The 15,145-nt window shown below is 28.9% G+C and overlaps 1 protein-coding gene across 5 annotated transcripts in view; it reads left to right on the top strand.

The window, feature by feature from the left end:
- LOC106692659 (luc7-like protein 3) overlaps positions 1–13,860 on the top strand; it is a 17,412-nt gene extending 3,552 nt beyond the window's left edge. The window contains exons 6-10 of one of the 5 annotated variants that reach the window (XR_010843386.1): positions 2,632–2,718; positions 3,835–3,920; positions 5,464–5,533; positions 9,357–9,431; positions 12,813–13,860. Coding sequence is in view for 3 of the 5 variants with exons in the window: in XM_014438722.2 (XP_014294208.1) it covers positions 2,632–2,718; positions 3,835–3,920; positions 5,464–5,504 (214 nt within the window). In the remaining 2 variants the exon portion in view is untranslated. Of the gene's footprint in view, positions 1–2,631; positions 2,719–3,834; positions 3,921–5,463; positions 5,534–9,069 lie in introns of all 5 variants that reach the window. The other 4 variants (XR_010843385.1, XM_014438722.2, XM_067047288.1 and 1 more) reach the window with 4 other exon arrangements.
- The last annotated feature ends 1,285 nt before the right edge of the window (positions 13,861–15,145 follow it).

The raw sequence follows: 15,145 nt of genomic DNA, 5'->3' as shown, positions 1-15,145 counted from the left end.
GGGTCGTCTAGGGTTGGTTAAGGAAATACAGTGTGACCTGTATAACTGAGCTATCAAGGGGTCGTCTAGGGTTTCTTATCACTTAAAGAGGGTTTTCATTTTACCATTTCTTTAAACAGGTTTAAATTGACAGTTGTTTTATTTATAGAGGCTCCTGCTAAGAGACAACAAAATAAACTGTTTTTCATTCATAGAGGAGAAAATCTTAATAAAAAATCTTTTTTTTTTGTTTTTATATGTGTATAATTTTATTTTTGAAAACAATACAAAACTTATGCATTTAAAAAATCCATTACATTGGTTTGTATTTGGGTGCTATTAGCTTTAAGGTGTTTTTTGATGGTAAAAATTTGATGAAATGTAGTCAGAAATATGAATATTTAGCATCTTACTTTCCACTATGATAACCCAACCCTAATGGGATTTTAATTTCTCAGTCTCTGTTATCGAATTACACTTTTGTTTAAACATTTTCTGCACTTTTATTCACTTGTTTATTATACAGATCCTTAGATAGTACTGTAGAAACAGCAATGTGTGGAAGAAATACAAATATTTGTAAACCAATATCTCACAACCCATCCAAAAATGATAAATTACTCATACAGACTATTGAGCTACATAGATGTAATTATATATGATAATATAATACCAATTATAGAGGTAAATGTTTAAGAAATCAAATCTCGATTATTAAGTTTATTGTAGGAAGATAGTCTTGGTGGCGGTGAATAAAGGTACTACAATAATAGAAAAAACTATTATATACTTTGTAGGGCTTCTTTAGGGCTTTCTTGATTGAAATAGGGATGACACTTGACCAATTGTTTGTCATGTTGATATTTTTCTTGGCCAGTTTCCATTTTTGTTTTCATCAAGACAGCCATGACCAAAGTCTTGCAAAGTGGGGTGAAACATTGGTTAACAATAAATAGTTTTTACTATCTTTTTGATTCCTTTATTGACCGCTACCTAGACTATCTTCCCACAATCTACTTCATACATTCAACTATCTTCTTCCAATCTGAATTATTATGGTTTGAAAATTGACAGTAAGAGGAGAGCTATATCATTGGCAAAGTCTGAGGACCTCATTGTAATTATCACTAGTAGAGGTTTCTCAGGGTTCACTTAGTCAGGTTACACTGTATATTATAGAAGCCTAAATGATATACTGTATTTGCTTGAATATACGTTGAGGTTTTTTTCTGAAATCATCTCTGGTGAGGTGAGTGATCTTTCAAAATTACATCAATTTGATTTTACTATTATTTTCATTTCTATTGTAATGGATGATTAAATACAAGTTATATTAACTATTAATTGAAAATATCCTCTTATCATATTTTTTGGCGGAGAGAAAGTGTTATTCTGACCTGTGTATACCTGCCTAAAGGACTAAAACATTTGAATATTCTTTTTTAGCCCTCTCGACTTCCCTCCAGAATTCCCTCCCTGCTAACATTTAACATGCCTTTTCCCTATCTTCATTCGAAACCAACCTCTTCCAATTCCTTCTCACATTGCAAATCGACAGTCCAATCATAAAAGAATTTATTTTATTTTGTTTACAAAGTTCATGTTTATTTACATTGTAAAGTACATATAAATTAAGTTTTAATTCATTGGTTGCGCATGGAGTCCAATTTTTAAAAAAATTACCGAAAGCTGTAAAATGCCAGGTGTTCTGCTTGATTTTAGTGATTTGCTAATTAATAGATTGGAAATAAAAAGGAAATTCTGTAATGAAATCAAAATATTGCACTAAAGAGGAAAATGTATATATAATTGTCAATATCAAAAATAAGGTATAAATATAGGGTTAGTAGTGTTGATGAAATTAAATTTAAAAAAAAAAAATTGTTCCATGATTGATAATAAATTAATGATGCCTGCTGGATGAGATCAAATAATGTCTATCTGACCGTAAGTTAAGGATGAAAGTCATGTAGATGATGGCTGTAGGTGAATGACGGCAAAATATATTTGTATATCGCAGTCCCCACAGTCAAAACAAAAAAAAATATATTTTAATTTCAAAGCTTCTTCATTATATTATTATGCTATTTATCTACGTAGAATGTATTCTAAGTGCATTTTTTGTTTTTAAGATATACTCATAAAATTTGAAAATTGATTTTTATTATATATGAGGAGAAGATGGTTGGGGGGTTCCGGTCAAAATATAACACAAGTCAGTTAAAATAACTTATTTAATAGTTCCAACGTTTCGGCCAAAATTTAGAATATAGAATCAGGCAGCCAAATGTATTTTTGATTTGCTAATAGCCCCGATGAAGGCTAGAAATTCTTGCCGAAACGTTGGCAATATTAAATAAGTTATTTCAACTTATTTGTGTTATATTCTAACCATCTTCTCATATAATTTATCCACGGTCAAATATCTCTCATCATTATGATTTTTATCATAGTTTTTAAAGTTTTACTCCCCTACATTTTTTCTCTATAAGTTATTTTCAAAATGAGTGATCGACTTGTATTCAAGCAAATACGGCCAGTAATGTATACAATGCCATTTTTCATAATTACTCAATGGGAAAATATTCCTTCATCTTATATATATATTTTTTGTTTAATATTATATAAGTATTAATGAAACTTGTTTTACAGGAAGGAGAGGGATAGCGGTAGCAATAGGGAGAGAGAAAGGGAACGGGATAGGGATAGAGATAGGGATAGGAAGAAGGATGACAGGAGGTGAGTCATGCAGCTATATCTCTGTTGTAGTTATTAAGTAATAGTATAAGAGTACTTTCATTCTAGTTAATTAAAATACAGCCTACTATCTCTAAGACCAGTTTACATGTGTGTCGATGAAGTATTTGGATTGGCTGGTTCAACTTTGCCTAAATTTGAGGCCGATCTGTTCCCTTAATCCTTAATGAATGTCTTGTGTGTAAAATTTTAAAAGATGTTAAATTGGTCAAATGTAAAATTTTTTTTCTTCTCGATAAAATTAAAAAAAAAAAAATTGTACTGAACTTTTTTAGAGGGAGCTCTTCAATTAATGAAGAAGTTTTATTTTTTAATGAAACTTTAATCATGCCAAGATAAAAGAATATTTTTTTTTTAATAATAAAAGTTTAAATTTTTATTATTTGTTTTGTGTTTTTCTCCAAGGAAAAAAGATTCACTACTTGTTATCGCTTTATTGAACAGGACGTCAGGTCCATGACGTCCTGAAGATAAAATAAACTGATAACATGTAATGATGATCTTTTTCCTTGAAAATAGTATCAAACATTTTGAACTCTTAGCTGCAGATTAAATTTTGAAATTTGTTTAAAATTGGAAGAAAATTAGGTAATTTTAAAGTAAAACTTCTTTACTGATGTTCTACAACTTGATAAAAAAAAAAGAAATAATGATATGGGAGTTAATTGATTTTATAATGCAAGAAGAAACAGAAGTGGTAAAAAATTCTTATATAGTAATAGGAGAGTACGAGATTACAGTAACTCAACAATCGTGGTAGTATTGATCTAACTGAATGAGCTGCAAGCTTCTATTTTGCTGTTACAATATAACAATTTTCCTGCTAGAATTGACTTAAGATATGGGTATTCTATTCTAATTTGCTCCCTTAAGCTATAAGAGGAAACGCTGATAGGTTCTCTTTGAAGGACTTGCTGGACATATTGAAAACAACCAATCAACAAATGTTTACATTTCTTATTTTAGCTATTACAAGCCAATTATATTTTTCATTTACAATTTCATGAATGTTCACCAATCGTTCTCTACATACTCTACATTTTTTTCCTACAGTTTACTCTCGATCTGTTTCTAACTATTAACATTTTTTTATTTAAGGCGGTCTCATGAAGAACGAGAGAGAGAACACAGCCGGGAAAGGGATAGGAAAAAGTCGAGGCACGAAGACCGCCACAACAGGAGAGGTTTGTTCACTTATTCAACTTGTCATCGTAATAAATATTGAAATTATGGCTCAAATTATATTTTATTAATTTTTTTTTAGTTTATTTGTTTTAAATAAACTCATGTTGTGATTTCCTAATTTTTAACCGGAAAAGAAACCTTCTATGCAACTTAAAATAACCTAAAAGTATATTGTTTAATACTTGTTGATGAAACTAAGAACATGTTAATTATGTTACAAATATCTTTTAATTAGGTATTTATTGTCATGTCTACAATAGAACTTAATATTTTTATTGTAAATAAGAGTAATGCTTTAGTTTTTGTGTCCAATGTAAGGTGTAACCAAGTAAATGTGGTAAACATTATTATTAATTCATTTCAATCCAAAAAAATAAACATGATAATAAATAGTTTCTGTAGAGCTATAGTTAGTAATATTAGCTCATTGATAATATAGTTCATTGATAATAATTGTAATATAATAAGTTATGATTAGAATCTACATTTTTGTTCAATTTCATCTTTTGTTTCCTAGCTTCAAATTCTGCCAAACATTGACAGAAATTTGAAGAGGTAAACTTTTAAGATAAACTATATGGTCTGAAGAGGCAAACTTTTAATATCTAAAGATGTAAACTCCATGATCTGAAGAGGTAAACTTTAAGATCAGAAGAGGTAAATTTGATGATTTTGGGATATTTTTGTTTTATAGTCCATTAAAATTCGAAATAAAGTTGAGGCATAATGAAGATTACTTCAGAATAAATTATTATAAATTACTTAACGTTAAACAATTATTAGCAATTGTTAAAGGAATAGTTTCGATATTATCTCCTTGTGAGAGAAGATTAAACTGATCATTGATTCATCACACGGATTTCACCTTGCCACCTTGTTAGTAATACCCCAACTGTATTTGTTGATCAAAATAAATGTATTATTTATTATTTGTGTTCTATTTAATTCTTAAACAGTTTTTTAATGTACCTAGAAGTTTAAAATTTAAACATTGAAAAATTATCAGAAATAAATATTTAAAAATCGAGGTTGTTCATTGATATAAGATTGTTAGTTAATTATGACATCAAATTCTTATGGGAAATTGAATTCCCAAAGGATATTTTCAATTTGATAAATTCCCTTAAAGACTATTAGATTGCTGCTGATTTCAAACCGTCCCAAAAGCATGTTGTGACCCAGGACTTTGTAGAGGAAGTACAAAGTTCCTCAAGCGGTAGCCTGTACATTGAACCTACCTCTGTATATACCACTCCAATAGTACTCTCTCTCTTAGGCCCACTTCCGTGTATACTGCTCCTGTTATATTTTGCAGTGGATTATATAAATTACAATTTTTTTTATTTAATACAGGATAGAATTAAATTTTTTTATCACCATTATTTTCCTTGATTTCACACCTGAATAATACTTAATATATATGTATGTTTTTTATATTATTAAAATTCCTTCAGCCAGAAATCTAATTTAACTTGAAAATATTTTATTGTTATAAGCTAAATTTGAAGGTAGTTTAAATAGATTGTAATTTTTTATTTTTAGCTGAGAAGACCAACGATTCCCACCGACGGCGTCGAGACTAGATAGAGCGGTCAGTGTTGAATATTTACAGGTAAGTGGTAAAGTAATCACAGTGGTCTCCTCTTGTTCAAACGGCACAGCACCTTCTCTCTTAGCGTTGTTGATTGCTTTGAACAATTGGTATTTTATTACAGTAATTGTGAATGTTTAAACTGAGTTTAATTATAGAAAAAGGTGCTTAAACCAGAGGCTAGGGGAGACCCATTGCAATGAGTCTCTGGCGTAAAGTTTTATTTTTCAGGTGGAACGCTTCCAGGTAAGTGGTGTATTAACCCCAATAACTGTCGGCACTATCTTCGTTCCATCTTGCATGCTAATTCTTGTTTAGTCAATCATATTGTATCTCTTCTATAACGAGTTTTTTTATCTGTTATAATCAAATGATCCATTAACACCTTGGCTACTAATGCAGTCTTTATCTTTTATTGCTGATATTAATGACTTGCTTTTTAGCAAATGTATGATGTCATTAATCGAAATATCGTAATAAATCTGACTCCTCCTACTCATTTTCTGTCAATAAGATTGTGTTTCTATGGGTTTTTAATAAACAATCATGAAACTTTCTTAAAAGGTGTTGTTTATGGTTTTCATTTATTTTTAATTTTCCAATTCTTAAAAGTCCAAAAAGTTACTGCGCAGTAGATACTCGTAGCTATATGTAACACTCTTTTTAACGCACGTGAATGTGTGCGAGGATGGCGGAAAGTTATACTCGTAGTATGTTAGTCTCTAACTATCTGTTACTCTTGAATTATTATCCTTAGTGAAATATATTTTTTCATTGGGACCTCCAAAAAGTTTAGCAACATTTATTTTACAGTAGGTGGGAGGTCAAAAACTTAGATTTTTCTTACTCTAAACAGGATATCAAAAAATCAGAGTTACTGGATTGTTTGCACAAACAAAATTTATAAATTTATGGGCTCGAATTTTGGGAACTTAAGTGCCCGGAGAAAATGATCATGGAATAAAACTTAATTTATGAAAGATGTAAATTTTATCTACTAAAAGTTATATAAGAAATAGTGTTTCTAAAAAAAAGTATTAATAAGTTAATAAAATTACAATATTTATAGTTTTTTGCCCACCAAGGGGGCGAGAGGTCAAAATTTATACTTAATATATACAACATACCAAAAAATCAAGATCACCTCACCTTTTTCTCGGTAAAAGATCTCTGTTTTCCTGGGCTATTTGTATATAAAGTTTCTTAACAAGCCTAGCAACACATATTTTGGTTGTAGTATCCCTTTTTTAATATTAGTTTTGATAAATCAAATTGCAAATTAATTTTGTTATTAGTTATATTAAATATCTTCCCATATATTATGACTAATAACAAATTAGATCGATATTTGATTTAACGAAACTAATTAACAATATTACAAATGAAAATACATTTGTAAACTGGGGGGGATATTGAAATGTATATATCTTTGATAATAACTATATATACGTGTTGAGTGTTCCTATTTAAATTGCCAGTAATCTGACTAAGGCCATTATCCGATAGCTGATTCATGTCCATACGTGTTAGATTATTGGAACCTAACTTTGTTATGTATCCTGTGGTTAATACCAAGATCTTCCAAAACATATTTATTTATTCCTATAAAGTTTTATATATACTTGGCAACTGTTTTGATAATATAATGATAATGTAGTTTTGTTAATATGTGAATTTGGCCGTTGAATTAATTTTTAGGAGTGAATACATTTTGGTCTAAACTATCCACTTTGCAGTTAGTAGCCTTGGTGTTATTATTACATATTTTATGTTAATTTATGCAAAAATGTTATAATTATTTATTTTAAAAACCACATAATGAAAGTGAAAATTAGACATATAATTTGATCTAATGAAACTATTTTGGGGTGATATAGGATAAGAAAATTTATATTTGCTTCTCAGAAGCCTCTTAATTTTATTAATTTTCAACTCTCTATTCTGTTTTCCTAAGTTTTTAAAAATTAATTCTTCTTATCCTATTCACTAGTTATTCATTTTTTTATTTTATTTTATTTTTTTTTTTTTTTACAGCTATAATTTAAATTTGATCATAACCAAAATAATGTTTCTTAAGTATTTTTGAAATATTTTTAAAAGTTATCGACATCACTTAAAATTTAGTATCTGATTAATGAACTTTTAATTGTATGTGTTATAAATTTTTTGTTTCTTTTGAGTGTGACAATTATGAAAGTCACCCCTTAAATGGCATACAATTACATTGTAATCTGATGTGTGTAAAGATACATATGTTTTTAAATCTGCTGGCGCGTTTGTAGTGATAAAGAGTCTATTTATTATTTAATGGGATGTTCTCTTTTTGTGGAAATTTTATCTGTTATAGAATATAAATTTCAAATGATATGTATTCAAAATTTATTAAATAAATTTATTATTGTTTTGGTGCAGAAAGAGAATCTGTTAAGTCAGTTTATTTTTTTGAGCTTATTGGGATTAAAATTCTATCGATTATCTATTCACTTGACCTTTGTAAGGTTCCAACTGTAAAATAATAAATAAATTTCAGATTATTCAAACAGATATTTTTTCGTTTTGAATTTTACTGCAATATAAATATAAATTATGAGAAGTATAAATTCAATATCGAAATTATTTAGCTGGCCTTATAATTAGATATAGCACCTCTATGTGCCTGTACGTGCCCTTCAGAAGTATTGGGCCATTTCATATGAAATGTCAGTTTTCACCGGAAAAGTTATTTAGTAAAACAACTTGATGAATGAAAAATGAATCAAAACATTTTTATTCAAAATATTTATCCTCATTTATATACATTTTGCCCAACATGTAGTAAACTTTTCATTCGATTAATTACAACACCCTTCACCGAATGTTTAATGTTTCTTGCAGCTTGGGCTGCCGAGTGTTCAAGTTTAAACTTATAAAAAAAAATACTCTAAATTGACGTGTTTCTATGGTCATATTTAATGGGATACTAAACAATTTGCAATCAATTGCAATAGTAGTAAATATTGTCAAAAAAGAGAGGATTAATAACGGCTAATTATAATCTGTAAACGTAAAGATAATAAACAACATAAGTCTACTAATCTACTAAAAAATGCACTAATTAATACACTAACTAAAAATGCACATTTCATATTAAAAGACCCAATATTCGTTTGAGCTCATCTTTTTTCGGTAAATTTCTATTTGGTGTGGAGTAGAGTGATCAGGTGGGGCCAGCTCAGGGCTGATCTACAACTGCTTGTGCCTCCCTCTATACATTCAGAGGTTGGCTTATACTATTGTTATCGTTAATGTTTGTCATTCCTTAGGGCATAGATGAGACTGGGCATTGAACATTAGATTGTGGATATTCTCTTGTTACATTTTATATTATTATTTTTCTATTTGGAACTGACTCTTATCAGTGTCCTCCCAGCCTGTAATCCCTGTATTAGGGTAACATATTGCTACTGAATTTATGCACATATTTTCTCCATTAATAACTGAACTTATTTCAAATTTTATGAGTTATAGTAAAATTAGAGTTCTCAGTAATCTATCTGAAATGAAAATCCTTCCTCCAGGTTTAGTTAGAACGTCAACCTGCTTAATATTGAACAAGGAAGTTTTTCCTGGTTTTAAAACATTGCCACTGGTCTACTTAATGGCTGAGGAAGGAGATCGATCAGTTCCTTGCTGTCACGTGCTCGCTAGACTGTACTATTATTGGTTTCTTATATTTTTTATTAAAGTAGAGACTAGAAGTTTAATTTTATAGCCAATATTATTTTAAGATGATTAAACATTACGGTGTTTTATTATTGAAGAGAGTCCATCGTTCTCATGAGCAATTGTGATTGTCATCTTCCAGAAGGACTGGTTGCGGCCTATTGTTGCCTAACCTCCGACACCTTGAGCAACAAGCACGCTTCTTAGTATATATCAGGTATTTTTTTGTTAACGTAGAGGTAAATAGAAGATGTTTGTTATTCTTTGAATTCATATTAATATTATCAGGGGAACAATCATTACTAAGGTTTTCATCATTTTGACTAGGTGATTCGTTTAAGTTAATTGTTTCAGCTTTTACTGTCCACATTATTGAGACCGCCTACTGTTAACAATTACCGCAGTTAGTAACCTTGGTCTTTAATATGTTGTGATGGCGGAGGAGGGAGGAAATAAATGAGCTTGTATCATGAATCATGTAACTGAATATAAATTATTAATTTCGTAACATTATTATTTATTTAATTTTTCCTTGAAATTCCGACAAGTTTGCAATTAGAATTATGCTTTTATATTTAAAACTCAAATGTATTCAATTTTATACGGGGAACCTTCAAAATATTAAAATTTTTGCAGTACGATCAAAATGTGGTGCAATATAAAACTACTGTCAATAGAACATGTTTGCCTAGGTAGAAAAGATGCAATTATATGAGAATACAGTCTAGTAGTGGTTATTACTTTAACCAGGCAGTAACGCCTATACATTGAATTAGTGAAGTTTTCATTGAGTTCTGGGAAAAACTTTATACTAGGTGTATTTTGAATCTCATAGTTAGAGAGGCTCTGATTTGATGTCGCTTATTTTGTTCCAATAACTTTCCTCATGCCTACATAGGGATGAAGATATGATTTTAAATTTTTTTTTGGATTTCCCCTTTTCCTAGAATTATTATTATCTGATGGTTTTTTTTTTTCTTTTTTGTCGGCCACCCTTTATATGTATAATTTATTTCCCGCTGAATATATTCGTACTTTGTTATTAAGCAACGGCTTCATTGTGCTATTTGAGAATGGGACATCATATTTTTGGAGATGATTCTATTTCAAATAGATAAGATGAAATTATGAAATTTATATCATACCTGAGTTTCTAGTGTCGATTTATTTTTTATGAGTGGCCTCTTGTTGATGAAATAGATACAAAGCAAAATATTTTTAGATTTACAAATAATTTTCTGTAAAATCGAATGTGAACATTTTCAAAATGCACTGCTAATAGTTGACCGTAGATTGATACGATGAGAAGATGGTCAGGGAGGAGGGAGAGGTGCGGCCAGCAAAGATACACAAATAAACAAATTTATTTGTGCCAATGTTTCGACCTGAATTTTAGGGCTGAAAAACAATATGAGATAACAACCTTAGTTCAGAGAAACATAAAAATAATAATAAACAAACTTGGAAAATACAAAACAATAAAGTAAGTAGAATTACCAATAGAAGATAAAATATAATATTGTAGTGTCTATTATTATCAACTACTATCTACTCAATTTATTGTTATGTATATTTCCTAGTTTGTTTGTTATTATTTTCTTTTTCTTTTTATGTTTCTCTAAATTAAGGTTGTTATCTCGGTTTTTGTTTTTTAACCCCGATGAAGACCTGAAATGTGAGTAGAAATAAATAAGTTTTGTGTATCTTTGCTTACCGCACCCGACCATCTCCTCATATGAATATTTTCATATTTTTCCATTAAATTAGGACCTCTTAGTTCTGGAATTTATTCTGACGAAGTTAGGTGCCCATCTCTATATTTATCCTGACTTTTTATTTGATCCGTGTTCGATGAGATTTAGGTCTGGGATTTTCGAAAACATTGGACTTAAGACAGATACCAAGAAATTGTTGTCATTTTTTTGACTGTAGGTGTGTTAGTGTTTGATTTAAACATGATTCTGTGGACAAGTTGAACATATATATTCATTTTTATAATATTATATACATTCATCACTTATTCAAAAGTTCTAATTTATTAATAGCATTATATCAGTGAAGATACTTTAAAAATCTTTATTAACATAAGCTAATAATTTGTTTTAAACTGACCTTGAGGAGTACTTGGCTTGGTAATTTTTTTGTAGATTGTTGTATAAGTTAATAGAAATTATTGTTTGAGTTAAAGTTATAAATAGAAGTGTGATATCATATTATCTATTTATTGCTTTGTTACATTTGTAGAAGAATTGGCCCTGAAGATGGAAGATTACTCCAAAATTTTTGTTTAAAAGAAATGTCTAGCTTATGGTTAGTAAAGGATTTGCAGAAAGTATCTCTGCTGATGTAGTTTTTTCATTTTAATTATTCAACTCTGTTAGTTGATTTATTTTATTACTTTGAAAGTTTTTTTTATCTTTAATAATAGTTGGTATCTATACTTACATTCTATTCTTATCAAATTAAAGTAGAAAAAATATAACAGTTATGAGGATTTATGGTATAGAACATTTTATTCCGTGTTTAAATTTTTGGTTTATGTAATTAAGTTAAACATTTCATTGCAAAACAGTATTATAAATTTTGCTGACGTCGACTGATTATTGTTTTTTTTTCAACTGACTTATGACATTCTTTTTTTGCATCAAGTGAATTAGGTTTTATTGTTTTAATTGGTGAATTGCTTCTTCTGAAGAATGCTACTGGGATTCCCCCTTAGTTTAATAGAGCATCTTCTTCCTCTCTTTTAAGTTTATTTTTTAAATATGTATTATGTTTTTGACTGAGTATAATGATCCACATTGAGAATAATTAATATGATGTATGTAAAAGACCAGGATATTATTAGATTTAGATTGCATTTAAATTTTGATCCTTGCTTTAAACTAGAGGAGAGAGAAAAAGCAACCGCTAGGTTGTTAAAAGAATATTTGTGAAATAGTAACGAGGAGTTTTGGCGTGGGAGTTTTGTTTTGCCCTCTGCTTCCTCAGCCGTGGAAAGGACTGCTACGATTGAGGTCATTACAGGTATTTATTGCCGTATAAAAAATTTTTATCAATTAATTCCGTGTCTTGAGAAGAGAAATACTTTACCGATTTCACTTATTTCTTAATTTTTAGTTTTGCAGTCACTTTTTCAATCGTTATTTATTCCTTTCTTTTAATAAAACAATTGTTTTGCTCCTATTTAATAAATATGTTACTTGTTGATGGATTAAAAGAGTGGCTGTATTAATTAATACATTATACCTTTGGCCTACAGGTTTACAATGCACTATCTGTTTTCTTTTATCTTTATACCGACATAAAAGTGAAACGATCAATTTTATTTTTATTATTATTAATTACAAATAATATGACAGATAGTGCATTATACCAACGAATAAAAGAAAAAATCGAAGAGAAAGAAGCCGGAACCTTAACCGCAGGTATTTAATATAAATAATTGTTTTGGTTTCGGAAAGTAAAGCTGTATTTTGGGCTTTTTCACATGTTTAGTTTGTTTGTTTCTTTTGTGTCAAAGGAATATAAATCTGTCTAGGACAGATAGCGAGCCGGTGTTATCTACATTCCCCACTTTGGGGTTTGGTGATTTCAGATGGAATGAAGGAGAAGGTTAGCTCTTAGCTCTTACGAGGAGTCGGAATGGGATCTCTGCAGCTCTGTAATGAGAGGTGGGTTCAATATAAAATAACCTCAAAATATATTCTCTCCTTTGCACGAGTGGACTCCGAAGAATCCTCTTCAAGATCTCTCTTCAACTTATCGAGGTATTTTATCAACCTTGGATGTGAAAAAAAAAATATCTTAGGGAATTGTTAGTCTTCATTTAAACCTTCCTTTTATTTTTATTATTTCTTAAATTTAAAAACAAAAGTTCATCTGTGGATATTTAAGGACAATTAAATGAACTCTTATTGTGTGTGTTAACATTTTTGTAAAATACTTGTACAGGCTAGGATGCTTTATAATGTCATTTAATGTGAACGATGGCGTATTAGGATAATTTGAAAAGTGATTTCTATCATTGCATTCTGTCCCCCAAAAATTGTTTAAAAAACAAAACTATTTAGATAAAAAATTTTGATTAAATATTTTGTTTCAATCTTGTTAAATAAATTTCTGCTTGTTAATTGAGCATATATATATATTTATGTTATGTTCATTTGTTACAACACTGAGAGGTAATGTACTTGTTATTATGTATTATGACTCTTGTAAGATTGTTACCAGTTACATTTTATTTATATTTAGATTTTTAAAATATCTCTCATGTTATAACAAATTGGTTCTAATAACGTAAAGTAAGGCTAGAAATCAGCATATGATACTCCAGTCTACCGGGGATAACTCCATCAGAAATAGGTATTCTATATATATTATATTTATTTATTAAATTTAAAAGAAAGATATATGTGTTACAAAATATTTATCTTAATTACTAAAATAATTCATGACTGTACAGATTTCTTATTTCTTTCTTTCTTTTCTTTTTTTTTTTTTTTTTACTTTTATAAAACTAGTGGAAGGGGCCACTGTTAATTTCTGTTTCTCTCCAAATGTGGATTCTGTCAAATTTTCAGGTAATTAATTCAGAATGTATTATTTGATTCGCTGAAAATGAATAAATGTGATGTACAAATGGATTTCTTTTTTTAATTTCCTTAATCTCGTTAATTTTTTTATTCATGGTTGACCATTATTAGAGAATTCCAAGAATGTTAATTCAAAGATATATAAAAATATGATAATAAATCATATAAATGATGTTGTTGTTTTATCTATGTTTCAGCTTTACTTTTTTACAGTTAATATATGTAAGGGATATATAAAAATACAGATTTTAAAAAAATTATATCAAGCTAAAAAGGAACTCAAGAGTCTGCAAGTATGCTAGATTCTCTCTCTGGATCTGGATTACTCTCAGTATTTTTAATATATATTGAAGATGTTGAGGTGAAAAGAGACTCCCTTAATAATATAATCAATATATATTGAAGATGTTGAGGTGAAAAGATACTCCCTTAATAATATAATCAATATATATTGAAGATGTTGAGGTGAAAAGAAACTCCCTTAATAATATAATCAATATATATTGAAGATGTTGAGGTGAAAAGAGACTCCCTTAATAATATAATCAATAAATATTCTATATTTGCTTGTACAATGTTTCAGGCTGTTTCCTCATCTTATTATAATATAATTCCTACAACTGTTAACATTTATCGACAATTTATGAATATAATTAAAACATATACTCAATTTTGTGTTATAGTCAAACATATTCATTTCTTTTTCAAAATTTTGTCTTCATAGTTACATAATTAAAAATTTAACAGAGCATTGTTTATATATCATTCACTATTGATGCATTCATCTGTCCCTATGGCACAAATCAATGTTAAGTTATTCAAGGTATTGTCTCTTTGGATATATCATATATTGATGATCTAAAACATTAATTGAATGAAAACAATTAAAGAAGTATTACCCTTTGGTTTCATAGGATTGAACAAATAACCTGCTCAATCCATCTGTAATAAAAAATTATTTCATGAAAATGACCTTCAGTATGATGATTTTAGACTATCAATATTTTTATAACACACAGTAAAACTATTTAAAGAAAAAACACTCTACTTAAGCATTAAACACATTTTTAATTGTTTCTTATCCATGAGATATTGACAAAATAATCTCGAGGAATCAAATGAAAAGTATTTTCCAAACAAGAGCTTATTATAAGATTCACTTAATAAAGACTTATGAAACATTTTTATTTGGTATATCATGTAAGGTAAGTGCTTAGAGTTATCTGATGTTAAAGTTGTAAAAACAGATTTATTTGGCATTTTTGCTGTAAAAGGCCCAAGGTTATAAAAATTGCCCCCCCTTTCATGTGAAACAATTATTAATTTACTAAAAGTT

Source organism: Halyomorpha halys, unplaced genomic scaffold, assembly GCF_000696795.3.
Source record: "Halyomorpha halys isolate HHAL.00 unplaced genomic scaffold, Hhal_1.1 Scaffold65.1, whole genome shotgun sequence".
In the NCBI taxonomy this organism is placed as follows: Eukaryota; Metazoa; Arthropoda; class Insecta; order Hemiptera; family Pentatomidae; genus Halyomorpha; species Halyomorpha halys.
This window is presented reverse-complemented; position numbering and strand designations above follow the sequence as displayed.